Below are 12,921 nucleotides of genomic sequence, written 5' to 3' on the forward strand. Positions count from 1 at the left end.
GGCTCAAGGCATAGCGGTCCTACCCTATTAGGAGATCTACTTTGAATAGATCATTCCGTCTCAGGTCTAAAACCAGAGTCTGATCTCAGCTGTAGATAGCTGAAATCTCTAGGTTGGATTCTCAGCCTAGGAAGATTCTCCTTAAAACCATCAAGGAGGTTACTTGGGGCTGGTTATAGATGCCATACAGGTATTCTTACCCCAGACGTGAATCAGTTCCATTGTAGGACTAATTCAACTTATCAGCAAAGGAAAATGCCTTCATTTTGGCTGCAGGAGATTTTTAGGGGAAATGGTGGCCTCCTTCAATGCCGTCCTTTATGTGCAGTTTTATTCAAAGACTACTTCAAGACACCATCCTGTTGGTCTGGAATAAGGAGGATTCAGGCCTTGTTTGTTTCCAATACGCTTGGCTCCCGACATAGGTTTAAATTTTTTTTTCCAGCAGGAGGTAAAATCTATATCCTGCAAGGTGTTAACAGATGCCAGCCTTCTAGGCTGGGGAGCAGCCCTGGAAGAAGATTCTGTCCAGGGGAGATGGTCCAGGTTAGAGGACCTTGCCTATCAACTTTGTTGGACGTTTCAGGCAATACACCTGGCCATAGAATCTTGGTGGTCAGTTTACGGGACTGTCTTGACAGGATTCAGTCTGACAGAGCCACGGCGGTAGTTTACATCGATCACCAGGAGAGGCACAAGAAGTCGTGCAGCCCAAAAAGAGGTGAAGAATATTCTAGCTTTGGCAGAACACAACACTCCTTGCCTATTGGCAATTTTAATATTTCAGGTGTACTACTTGAGATGCCAACAATTATTTCCGGGAGAATGATCTCTTCACCCCGACATCTTCCTAGCAAGATGTCAGATGGGCTACTCCGGACATGGACCTATTTGTGTCCAGATTCATTAATAAGGTCGACAACTTTATGTCAAACAAGGGGTCTGCTAGCAGGCGGAACATACCCATTAGTCTTCCCAGGGGATCAGTTCTCACTGATCCATGCATTTCCTCCAGCTCTGCTACTTCCGCGCCTTCTCCGCAGGGTTAAGCAGGAACAGAAGGAGGTGATTCTGATGGCCCCAGCGGGTCCCAGAAGATCTTAATTTATCAAGATCATAAAGAGGGCAGTTGAAGTCCTTTGGCCATTATAGCCAGACCTTCTTGCACAGGGTCCGGTATTTCATCCTACTTTACGGACAAGGAGTGTAACAGGTTTGACTGTTGAATCCCACTCTATAAAATTGTGGGTGATCTACTACAGTAGTGTCTACTTTGACTAATGCCAGGAAGCCAGCTTTCAGAATCACTTAATATAGAATCTGGAAGGCATAGGTTTCTTGGTATGGATCCAGGGGTTGGCACCCCAGGAAATATGTCAATAAGCAGGATTCCTGCATATGGGATCTCAAATTAAGCTGGCCTTGACCTTTATCAAGAGCCAGATCCAGGCCGTGTCTGTCTTTTCCTACGGCCTCTTGCTTCACACTCTTGGTGCGTAGCTTATTCAGGGGGTTACACGGTTTATTCCCCCTATCAAGGCACCTCTAAATCCTTAGCTGATTTAACAAAGCCGACAAGACCAAATTTTAAATCCTGTTTGAGCCTTACGAGAAATTCTCTTGGTTCTTTGACAAGAAAGATAATGTTTTTTTGCTTGCCATTTCTTCTGCTAGAAGAGTATTGGAACTAACGGCTCTGTCTTGTAAGAGCCATATTTCATCATTCATAAGGACGAACTGGTTTGATGTCCTCATCCTGAACTCTTACCAAAAGTGGTAACAGGTTTTCATTTAAACCAAGATATTATTCTTCCTTCTTTCTCCCCAAAAGCCTTAATCTGGGGAAGAGAAAGCACTACACTCTCTTGATGTAGTAAGAGCAATCAGAATCTATTTAAGGGCGACCGCTCAGGTTCGCAAAACACACAGGTTTTGTTTGTACTTCCAGAGGGTCCAAGATATGAACAGGCAGCGTCAAGATCCACTATTTTTCAAATGGATTTGTCAAGTGATTGATTAAGCTTCAGCTTAAAGAAGAAAATTTATTCCTTCTCATATTAAGCGCACATTCATCCAGGGCCATTAGTGCCTCTTGGGTGGTGCATTATCAGGCCCCTATGGCTCAGATCTGTAAGACCGCAACATTGGTCTTTGGTTCAGACGTTTATCCGATTTTTTTTTTTTTTTTTTTTTTTTAATTAATTTATTTGTTTATTTTTTTTCAAATCGATATTAAAGGTCATGAGGAGATTGCTTTTGGGCACAGCATACACTGCAGGCTGCAGTATGAGTCCTCTGGCCTCCTGTTTCCTTGATTCTATCCCCCCCCCCCTTCAGTTGCCATTGCTATTGGACATCCCACATAGTTATTACTATGGCTCTGTGTTCCCTGATGTAAAAAAAGAAAATAGGATTTTTAAAACGGCTTACCTGTAAAATCCTTTTCTTTGATGTATATCAGGGGACACAGAGGTCCCTCCCTTCTTCTTATACATACACTTTGATTGCTTGGCTACAAAACTGAGGACTCCCAGTAATGGGAGGGGTTATATGGGAGAAGTTCACGCCTTAAGGGGCGTGCCAGTGTCCAGCACCTGATATGCCGATATAACCCACATAGTTATTACTATGGCTCTGTGTACATCAAAGAAAAGGATTTTGCAGGTAAGCTGTTTTAAAAATCCTATTTTTCAGATCCTCAGAGTTTTTTTGCCATGAGGTGCCATGTTGAACTTCCAGTGACCAGTATGAGAGAGTGAGAGCGATAACACCAAATTCAACACCTGCTCCCTATTCACACCTGAGACCTTTTAACACTAACAAGTCACATGGCACCGGGGCCCAATTTGGACATTTTCACTTAGGGTGTACTCACTTTTGTTGTCAATGATTAAGACAGCAAATTTACACTGTTATACAAGCTATACACGCACTACTTTACATGGCAGCAAAGTGTAATTTCTTTTGGTTTTGTCACATGAAAAGATGTAATGACATATTTACAAAAATGTGAGGGGTGGACTCACTTTTGTGAGATACTGTACATCGTTCCATTATAATAATAATGCTCATTTAATCCTGTGCTATTTAGTTGCAGCTGCACTTCCAAAATTTGAAGTTGATCAGTCCGTCTTTGAGATTCCACCAGCCTACCATATCCAGGAGAATGGGAGGAGTCTTCACATGCGGGATGAAGATGATGAAATCATGCAGTTTGCCATTCAGCAGAGCCTTCTGGAGTGCAGTACAAATCAGGTGAGATTTTCCCCATGATTGTTTTCCCAAATGATGAAGGTAAAAGCAATTAAAGTCATAGCTTATATCATGCTGGAGCAGTTCATTGGTGACATTTGGTGTTTTTCCAAATTGAAAGCATAAGTTCACCTTTCGTTACATGTTACACCCATATTAAGGGTGTAACATGTTAGTGTTGCACCATCCCCCATATCCCCAGTTGTGATAGTGAGTTTACATTTGCTGTCACAATTAAAAAAAACAAAAACGCTTGCATGCAGGGCTCCGCCCCCATTTGTTCAGAGTTATGTGAATGTTAGAACTAAAACTACTGACAGCCTTTGTGGCTCTTTGCTTGTAGTTCTCAATGACCTACCAGGGTGCTGTCCAGTGCTCTGGTAGTTAATGGATTCTTCCTGTCGGTGTGTAACTGTCTGCTCGTACAGGAGTTACAATGCTTTACAGGCTCCTAGTAAACAAAACAAATGCACTTTTTTTTTTTTTTTAAAGGTATTTAAAAAAAATTAAAATGTTTAATATTTAAAGGCTATTGTTGCGCTATGGGCCTAAACTGGAGTGGCATGGTGGTTAAAACCTTAGTCTTTTTACCTTGCAGCACTGTAGTCCTGGTAGGCTCATTGATTTCCACCTCGGCCATAGCAGGTGTGAATAACGTCAATTTACTTTTGTTAGTCATTTCAGACAAAACATTTTTGTGTTTTTTGTTTTTTTTTTAGTCTGTGACAGAATGGAAATGGGTAAGGAGCTGGGTTAGGTTGCTATCGATGTCTCTGTTGGGGAAATTTCACTTAATTTCACGGTAGGAAATAAAAAACGTTTCTTCAGTATGGACATAGACAGTAGCAAAAGAGCCCAACATGGATCTTAAATCTCTTCCCCTACTCTGTTGGAGATATGTTCCTCTTACTTCCAGATTAGGTGACTCTGTCCTCCCAGAAGGAGAAAAGTTATTAAGAGCTTGAAAGTGGCTAACCATTCCCCTGTATATTCATAAATCCAAGGTTTAAAAAACAAAAGTTTTTATCTGAAGTACCCCTCCTCTGCCTAACATACTGCATAGTTGCATGCTTGCCCCCACCACATACACTGCAGAGTTAATAGCCCTGCATTATATGTGATGACTCTAAGGAACTGCCCATAGACTGTAGCTTTGGGGAACAGAGGGCAGCGATGGAGCCAGGGATAAAGGAAGTTGATTTATGTATGTTGTGTTTTTGTTTTTTGTTTTTTTTATTCAAATTTTTTGTGCTTTAGGCTCCATGCACACTAGATGTTAAAATAACGTTATAAAAACGGCAGTAGCTTTGCAGTGAGTCTTTCAACATTTTTTTTTTTTTTTTATTAAGTTTTTGCAATAGCATTATTATCGTGTTTTTTATTTCGTTTTTATTTTTAAAGAAATAGATTATTTTTTTTATGGATCAAAAATGTTAAACGCTGGTGAGTCAAGTTTTTGAGCGTTTAAAGTTTTTAAGCTTTTTTTTGTGGTCAGAGAAAAAGCTCCTCAACGCGATTTTATCCGCTTCCTGCCCGCCCTATAGCCGAATGCCGGCCTTAGGGCGGGCGGCTTCCCGTGCCTGGCCGTCCCTGGACGGCCTGGTGTTTACTTCCGCAATGCGCGCCGCCGCGGGCGCGCATCGCGGAAGTTCTGTGTTTGCCGTGTCCCCCGGGGACAGGCAAACACAGATCGCTGTAAACGGCCAATCACAGCGGCCGTTTACAGCGTGATCGGCGTGTCCAATGGGAGATGATCTCATATGTAAACATATGAGATCATCTCTCAGCGCCGCTCTCCCTCCTCACACAGACAGCGTGTGAGAGGGGAGAGAAGAACGGCTGCAGCAGCCGTCAGTGTAAAAAAGAAAAAAAAAAAAAAAAGTAAAAAAAAAGTTTAATAAAAAGTGCCACCCCCCCCCCCCAGTGCCATGCCCCCCCCCCCCCCCAGTGCCATCCTGCCCCAGTGCCATCCTGCCCCAGTGCCATCCGCCCCAGTGCCATCCGCCCCAGTGCCATCCGCCCCAGTGCCATCCGCCCCAGTGCCATCCACCCCACCCCAGTGCCACCTGCTCGCAGTGCTATCTGTCCCCAGTGCCACCTGTTGTCAGTGCCATTTGTCCCCAGTGCCATCTGTCATCAGTGCCACGTATAAGTGGCATCTGTCATCAGTGCCACGTGTTATTAGTGCCACATAGTGCCATCTGTCATCAGTGCCACGTATCAGTGCCATTTGTCATCAGTGCCACCTGTCAGTGTCACGTGCCATCTGTTGTCAGTGTCACGTGTCATCAATGCCACTTATCAGTGCCATCTGTCATCAGTGTCACGTGTCATTGGTGCCACGTATTAGTGCCATCTGTCACCGGTGGCACGTATTAGTGCCACGTATTAGTGCCACATGTCATCAGTGCCACGTATTAGTGCCACGTGTCATCAGTGCCACATATTAGTGTCATCTGTCATCAGTGCCACGTGTCATCAGTGCCACGTATAAGTGTCATCATTGCCACGTATCAGTGCCATCTGTCATCAGTGTCACGTGTCATTGTCCTGGTATTTCAAAAGTGTAATAAGTAGTCAACAAGTTAGATGTGTAATTTATGCTCCTAGAACACGTGATGGCGCTCCCTGCATGTTGGGCCTCTCTATGTGGCCAGGCTGCGAAAAAGTCCCACACATGTGGTATTGTAATACTCAGGAGGAGTAGCAGAATTTTTTGGGGGGTGTCATTTGTGGTATACACATGCCATGTGAGAGAAATAACCTATTACAATGACAATTTTGTGGAGAAAAATAAAGAAAATGAAAAATCTTCATTTTGCAAAGAATTGTGGGAAAAAATGACAACATCAAAAAGCTCACCATGCCTCTTACTAAATACCTTGGAATGTCTACTTTCCAAAAAGGGGTCATTTGGGGGGTATTTGTACTTTCCTGACTTGTTTGGGTCACAAGAAGCGAGATAGGCCACCAGTACATCAGATGTGATCAATTTTGTGCGATTCGCACCACAGCTTGTAGACTCTCTAACTTTCACAAAGACCAAATAATATCCACTAATTTGGGTTATTTTTACCAAAGATATGTAGCAGTATAAATTGTGGCCAAAATTTATGAAGAAAAATTAATAATTTGCATAATTCTGTCACAGAAACAAAGAAATATGCGTTTTTTTTCAAAATTTTCGGTCTTTTTTCATTTATAGCGCAAAAAATAAAAACCCCAGAGGTGATCAAATACCACCAAAAGAAAGCTCTATTTGTGGGAAAAAAAGGACACAAAATTCATTTGGGTACAGTGTTGCATGACTGAGTAATTGTCATTCAAAGTGTGAGAGCACCGAAAGCTGAAAATTGGTCTGGGCAGGAAGGGTGTTTAAGTGCCCAGTAAGCAAGTGGTTATGGAGTTCAGTCAACAAACAGCCCATGAAACTCCACTGCTGATAAATGTCTAATAACGTCCATATGTACATAACATAGAGGGGAGTTTATGGGCTGTTATAAAAAAAAAACTCCCAAAAACGTCCGTTTACGAGCTTCAGTGTGCATGGACAACTTTATTCAAGTATTTATTTTAAACTCGGCTCCCAGCCTTCTCCAAATTTTCAGAATTCTTTTTTTTTATTTTATTTTTTGCCTTCCTTTAAGTGGCTGTTTGTTCTCCATGGTCCCACTTTCTGTAGAAATGTAGCAGGTAGACACCGTTTCTTATTTCGCTATGCATATGGATTATTGGATGTCTATTGTGCCTAGAGTAGTGCACATGACCACAACTAACATGCACTTATCTTTCCAAACAAAGGGGGGGGGGGGGGGAGTTTCAGAGCTCACAGAGGACATTACAAGGAGATAAAAAAAGATTTCATGAAAACTAGATTACAGGGTCGTTAACTAGTGGATGTGTATTGATTGATTTTTTTGAGACTAAGGATATTCCATAACCTTAAGCTGTAAATTTGTGAAGGGAAAAACCGTGCAGATTTCACTTTCAGAGACATTAGTTTCACATTTCATGCATGTGGCGATCTGTTTTCATGTGTGTCAGTGTTTTCATGTGCCCTATTCACACCAATGTTGATGTCATGTCTGTTTTTTTTTTTCCGTGCAGAAAACTGCATACATGTTGCAGTTTCCCATGCAGAAAAAAATCTGCACACTGTGGTGTGAACAGGGCACGTGTTGGTGTTTTTTTTTTGTTTTTTTTTGAGCCCTTACAGAATGCGTGCAGAAAAACTGATGTCTTTGCACTGTGGTGTGAACAAGGCTGGTGGAAGAGAAATATTGCTTTAGCAAATGATCCGTTAAATACCGTTGGTAGCTTTTAATTCAGTTTGGAGTTTCTCATATTCTATTATTTTTCTTTATAGCCTTTGTCTCCAAGCCAGTCTAATGGAAGTATCTCCTCAAATCAGGGTTTTGATGCTCAGTATGAAAGGTAACATTATGCCTACATTAAACATGTGTAAAACATTGTGTGTGTGTGTGTGTGTGTGTGTGTATATGTATATATTATTATACACGATTTATATAGCGCCAACAGTTTACGCAGTGCTTTTTACAATGTATAAGGAGGGACAACACAATTACAGTACAATACAAAAGGTACAGGAGGGCCTTGCTCGTAGAGCTTACAAAAGGCAATAGCTGCAGAGAATGATTTGATGGGGGTGGCTCTGGGACAGTTGTTAGGTGGGTGTGGGATAGGCTTCCCTGAATAAATTAGTTTTCAGTGATCTCCTAAAGGTGGAAAGGGTAGGGGCTGATTGGACAGACTGGAGCAGGGAGTTCCATAGGATGGGAGAGGCTCTGGAGAAGTCTTGAAGGCGAACATGAGAGGAGGTAACAAGGGAGTTAGAAAGCAGGAGGTCCTGGGAGGAGCGGAGGGGACGTTTTGGGCGATATCTGCAGATGAGGTTGGTGATGTAGATGGGGGCGAGGTTGTGGATGGCTTTGTATGTTATGGTTGGCATTTTGAATTTTACACGGTGGGGTAGGGGAAGCCAGTGAAGGGATTGGCAGAGAGGGGCGGCAGTCGCGGATCGATTAATGAGGTGTATTGGTCTAGCAGCAGCATTCATAATAGACTGAAGGGGGGATAGCCTGCTTAAGGGTAGGCCATTAAGGAGAGAGTTGCAGTAGTCAAGGTGGGAAATGATCAAGGCGTGAATGAATTGCTTTGTGGTGCCATTAGTCAGGAAGGGTCGAATTCTGGAGATGTTGCGGAGGTGAAGGCGGCAGGATTTAGCCAGTGATTGGATATGGGGGCTGAAGGAGAGGTCAGAGTCGAGGATTACACGCAGGACCAATGGTTGTGTTATTAATGGTGAAGTCACGGGGGGGGGGGGGGGGGGGTGGGGGGGGAGAATCTTGAAGTAGGAAATATAACAAGCTCAGTTTTAGAAAGTTTGTGGAAGTAGTGTGACATCATTTGGTCATGGACAAGGCGTTCGATGAGCTTGGAGGCAAACGGGAGCAGGGAGATGGGTCTTAAGTTGTTCAAACAGGTGGGGTCTAGTGAGTGTTTTTTGAGTATGGGGGTAACCAGTGCATGTTTCTGAGCAGGGAAGGAAAGGTGTCGTAGGAGAGGGAAAGGTTTAAGATGTGGGTTAGGGAGTTGAGAATAGACTAGAGTGGGAAGTTGGTAGCAGTAATTGTGAGGGGACAGGGTCCAGGGAACAGGTAGTGAGGTGGGCCATGGAGAGGAATTTATTGACTTCATCTGTGGTAACTAGTTAAAAACAGGAGAGTATTTAGCCCTGTTGTGTTGGGTAGGGGAGGAAGTTGAATGATAGATATCTCCTTGTGAATTGTGTAAATTTTGCTATTGAAATGGTTGGCAATCTGTTGAGCGGTAAGCAAGTTGGGTGGGGCAGTGGGGGGTGAAGTAAGGAATTAAGGGTAGAAAAGCGTTGACGAGGGTTTTCATGAGAGTGTTGTAATAGGTTTGTTTAGCAGTGTGGAGGCAGGAGTTGTATTTGAGAAGCGCAGATTTGTACAGGGTAAAGTCATGCAGGGACTTAGATGCTCAAGAGCACGGCTGTGGAAGAAGGGAAGGGTTGAGGTCGCAAAGGTTTCTGCGGGTAGTGGTTTGTAGGTTGGCAGCATGGGATGTAGGAGACAAGGGGAGAGTTAAACGGATAAGGTTGTAAGGTTGTGATCAGAGAGAGGAAAGGGTGTGTTAGAGAGATTGCAGGGGGCGCAGCGATGGGAGAATATGAGGTCGAGAGTGTTACCGTTGGAGTGAGTGGTGGTTTTGTTTCCATTGTGTTAGGTTAAAAGAGGAGGTTAGGTTGAGTAGTTTAGAAGTGATAGCAGTATTAACATTGATTGGAATGTTATATAATTTGTGTGTAAATATAAATATATGTGTATGTATGTATGTGTGTGTGTGTGTGTATATATATATATATATATATATATATATATATATATATATATATATATATATATATATATATATATATATATATATATATATATATATATATATATATATATATATATATATAATATATCTATCTCTCTATCTATCTCTAACCCCATCGCTCTATAAATAAATATATGCACACACGCTTCATTTCCTTTCTTTTTCTCTTCCTCTTTCCCTTTTTCTCTCTCTGCACATACATACATGCATGCATGCATGCATACATACATACATACATAGTCATACATACTATAAGGTACATTTTAAAATGGTGCTTGTAAAAAAAAAAAAAAAAAATAATAAAAAAATAAAGTAAATGTTTTTTTCCCTACCCTTTAGGGCCCTGCAGGAAAGTCTTCTTGCCAACTCTATAAGTGCCCATTCCAGTCTTAGCAGCCACTCTCAAAGCTACGACAAGGACTTACAGTTTGCTATGGAACTGTCCGCCAAGGAACAGGAGGCGCAGGAGAAACAGCGTCTGCAGGAGGAGGCAGAACTAGAAGAAATCCTGCGGCTTTCTCTCACGGAAAAATAAGCCATGTTGTTTTACTGACATGCTCTGGCAAAGGAACCTCCTATGATACGGGTCTAGCCCTTGTCCTTCCTCCTACCAGCAGTGATTCCACCATGAGCGAGGGCCAAAAGATCACTCCACAGACTCTGTATCTACCAAAGAACTGTACACTTTTGATATTTTTTAATTTAATTTTTTTTTCCCTTTTTGCTTTAAGGACTTGCACACCGGGGACTCTGCCTCCACTTTGCTGATTATTTTTTTTTTTTTTAGCTGTGCAAATGTCAGCAAGTTTTCAATGAACAAAATCTCAGTGATGGAGATCCAACGTTCAATATGTAAATGGTTTTGTTTTGTTACACAGACTTTATTTTTCCTTTTCTCTTTTTAACAGTCAATGAAACACAAGTGTATTCTTACCTTATATAAACTAAGAACTTCTATTCATTGACGCTTTATACAGGGTGCCTGACAGAGTGTTGTATGTTGGTAAGTCACAGGATATTTCTTCAGGTGAAAGAAAACACAGGTTGGCACTACTGCATATTTAAGGCTGTTTACAGTGTATGGATTTTCATGTCAAGAAAACATGGAGTTGTGCCCTCTCCCTAGTTTGTTACTTATCCTTTATCCATCTGTATAATAATGGAGTTGTCAAATGGGTCAATCCACCTCTAACTGATATTTGAGTCATTTTAAATCTCTCCGCTGGATATTTTATTTATTTCACAGAGAACACAGCAGAGAGGAATGAACCCGCACACGGAGAGTTAGGACAGGGCTAGAAATGCCAGTGTGGAAATTTCACTGCTGCAATACTGTATACTTATGCTGCATAAGAAACAAGTTGGTGATTCAGCACACCAGCACCTATCTGTAACAACAGCATCAGTTTTGTGTCAACCTAGATTTTAAAAGGGCATATATTAGTGGAATTCATAAAAGTGTTGCAGATCATTAAAGGATAAATGTGCGTATGATAAAGGAAACCTCTTTCTGGCTAGACATTCCTTCTAAATCTTTATACCTACCTGTCCTCTGCTCATTCATGAGCTTTTCCATGACATTCTTTAATAGTTCTCCTAGCCAGGCTCTGCTCTTCTGCCATTCAGAGGTGCCACAAAATCTATTCATTCCTACAGAAACAGCATCTACTTTTCATCACAGCTTGCATCCTTAAAAGGAAAATTTGGCTAGCCATGACTAAAAAGGCTAGTTGCCTTGCTGCTGATTCAAGAGTATTTTCCTAGTAGCTTGCCCAGACCAGGAGCTCTCATCTCCCTGGATCTATGCTTGTTTCTGGTTCTCACTTCACTTTCTGAATACGTGTTGTGTGACTAGTACAGTTATTGAATCAAGACAGCCAGGCAAGTAGCATTTTCAATGTCGGGAATGGAATCCTAAATTTTTCTCTCCATATGTTTCTTTTAATGCTCATACGATAGAGTTCTTGTTCGTTATGTTTATAACTTATTTCATGTATCTTCCTGTAGTTATATCAGAAGATAAATTTGATCTGCTATTCATTTTTTATTTAATATAAGAAAAAACAGTTGGCAATCAGCTTTGAAAGTTCTTATTACTCAGAATTGCTAGAAAACTAGCGCATTTGAGTATTTTTGTAATACAGAGCAATGAGCAAACACTGAAAACCAGAGCATCTGGTGATATATGTGACTTTAGAAGCTTCATGTAGCTAAGTTAGAGATTAGAATACTGTACACCTCTGCATCAAGTGCTATAGAGGATAACCCTTTCTTTTAGAAAGCAACTAGCATAAGGAGTTTCAAGGAGGATAACCATTTTTCTCTAGTGTCAGTAAAAAAAAAAAAAAACGTGGATACAATTCTTTCTTCTAAGGCCGCGTACACACGGGCGGACTGTTCGCCCAACCTTGTCCGCTGAACAGTGTTTGGGCGGACAGTCCGCTCGTGTGTGGGCCTTCAGCGGACAGTTTCAGCGGACAGTTTGACGGACAAAGTCTTTCGGAAATTCCGAAAAACTGTCCGCTGAAACTGTGTTTGAGCGAACAGTCCGCCCGTGTGTAGGCTACTTTCGAAATGAGCAAACTGTTCCCGCTCGGAGGAAAGTCTGCTCATTTCGAGCGCGTGTGAAGGTAGGCGGGGCCCGCGACGGAGACGTCGCGGACTCCGCCGCCTGGAATGGGCTTAAAGGGGAACCCCAACGCCGAAAAAAATCGGCGTGGGGGTTCCCCCAAAGTCCACAACAGACCCTTGTCCGAGCACGCTACCCGGCCGGCCAGGAAAGGGGGGCGAGCGAGCGCGCCCCCCCTCCTGAGCCGTACCAGGCCGCGTGCCCTCAACATGGGGGGGTGCCTTGGGGAAGGGGGGGCCGCGCGGCCCCCCCACCCCAAAGCACCTTGTCCCCATGTTGATGAGGACAAGGGCCTCTTCCCGACAACCCTGGCCGTTGGTTGTCGGGGTCTGCGGGCGGGGGGCTTATCGGAATCCGGGAGCCCCCTTTAAGAAGGGGGCCCCCGGATACCGGCCCCCCACCCTATGTGAATGAGTATGGGGTACAATGTACCCCTACCCATTCACCTGTGAAATAAAGTACAAAAAAAACACAACACAGAGAAAAAATATTTTATTGCACAGCTCCGGGGGTCTTCTCGCCGGACTCCTCCGCTATCTTCGTGTAGCTCTTTTACTAGCGGAGGAGCCCGGCTTTCTTCCTCCCCGCTGCCGGCCTCTTCTCCCGACTTCGGG

General features: G+C 42.9%; 1 protein-coding gene across 1 annotated transcript in view; it reads left to right on the forward strand.

The window, feature by feature from the left end:
- Window positions 1-11,718, forward strand: part of ANKRD13A (ankyrin repeat domain 13A) — a 74,322-nt gene extending 62,604 nt beyond the window's left edge. The window contains exons 14-16 of the mRNA XM_077461342.1: window positions 3,092-3,255; window positions 7,619-7,686; window positions 10,018-11,718. Coding sequence (XP_077317468.1) covers window positions 3,092-3,255; window positions 7,619-7,686; window positions 10,018-10,213 — 428 coding nt within the window. The 3' untranslated portion in view covers window positions 10,214-11,718. The remainder of the gene's footprint in view (window positions 1-3,091; window positions 3,256-7,618; window positions 7,687-10,017) is intronic.
- The last annotated feature ends 1,203 nt before the right edge of the window (window positions 11,719-12,921 follow it).

The sequence above is a fragment of the Lithobates pipiens genome, unplaced genomic scaffold (assembly GCF_037356315.1).
Source record: "Lithobates pipiens isolate NorthernLeopardFrog02 unplaced genomic scaffold, aLitPip1_a1.2 Scaffold_3, whole genome shotgun sequence".
NCBI lineage: Eukaryota > Metazoa > Chordata > Amphibia > Anura > Ranidae > Lithobates > Lithobates pipiens.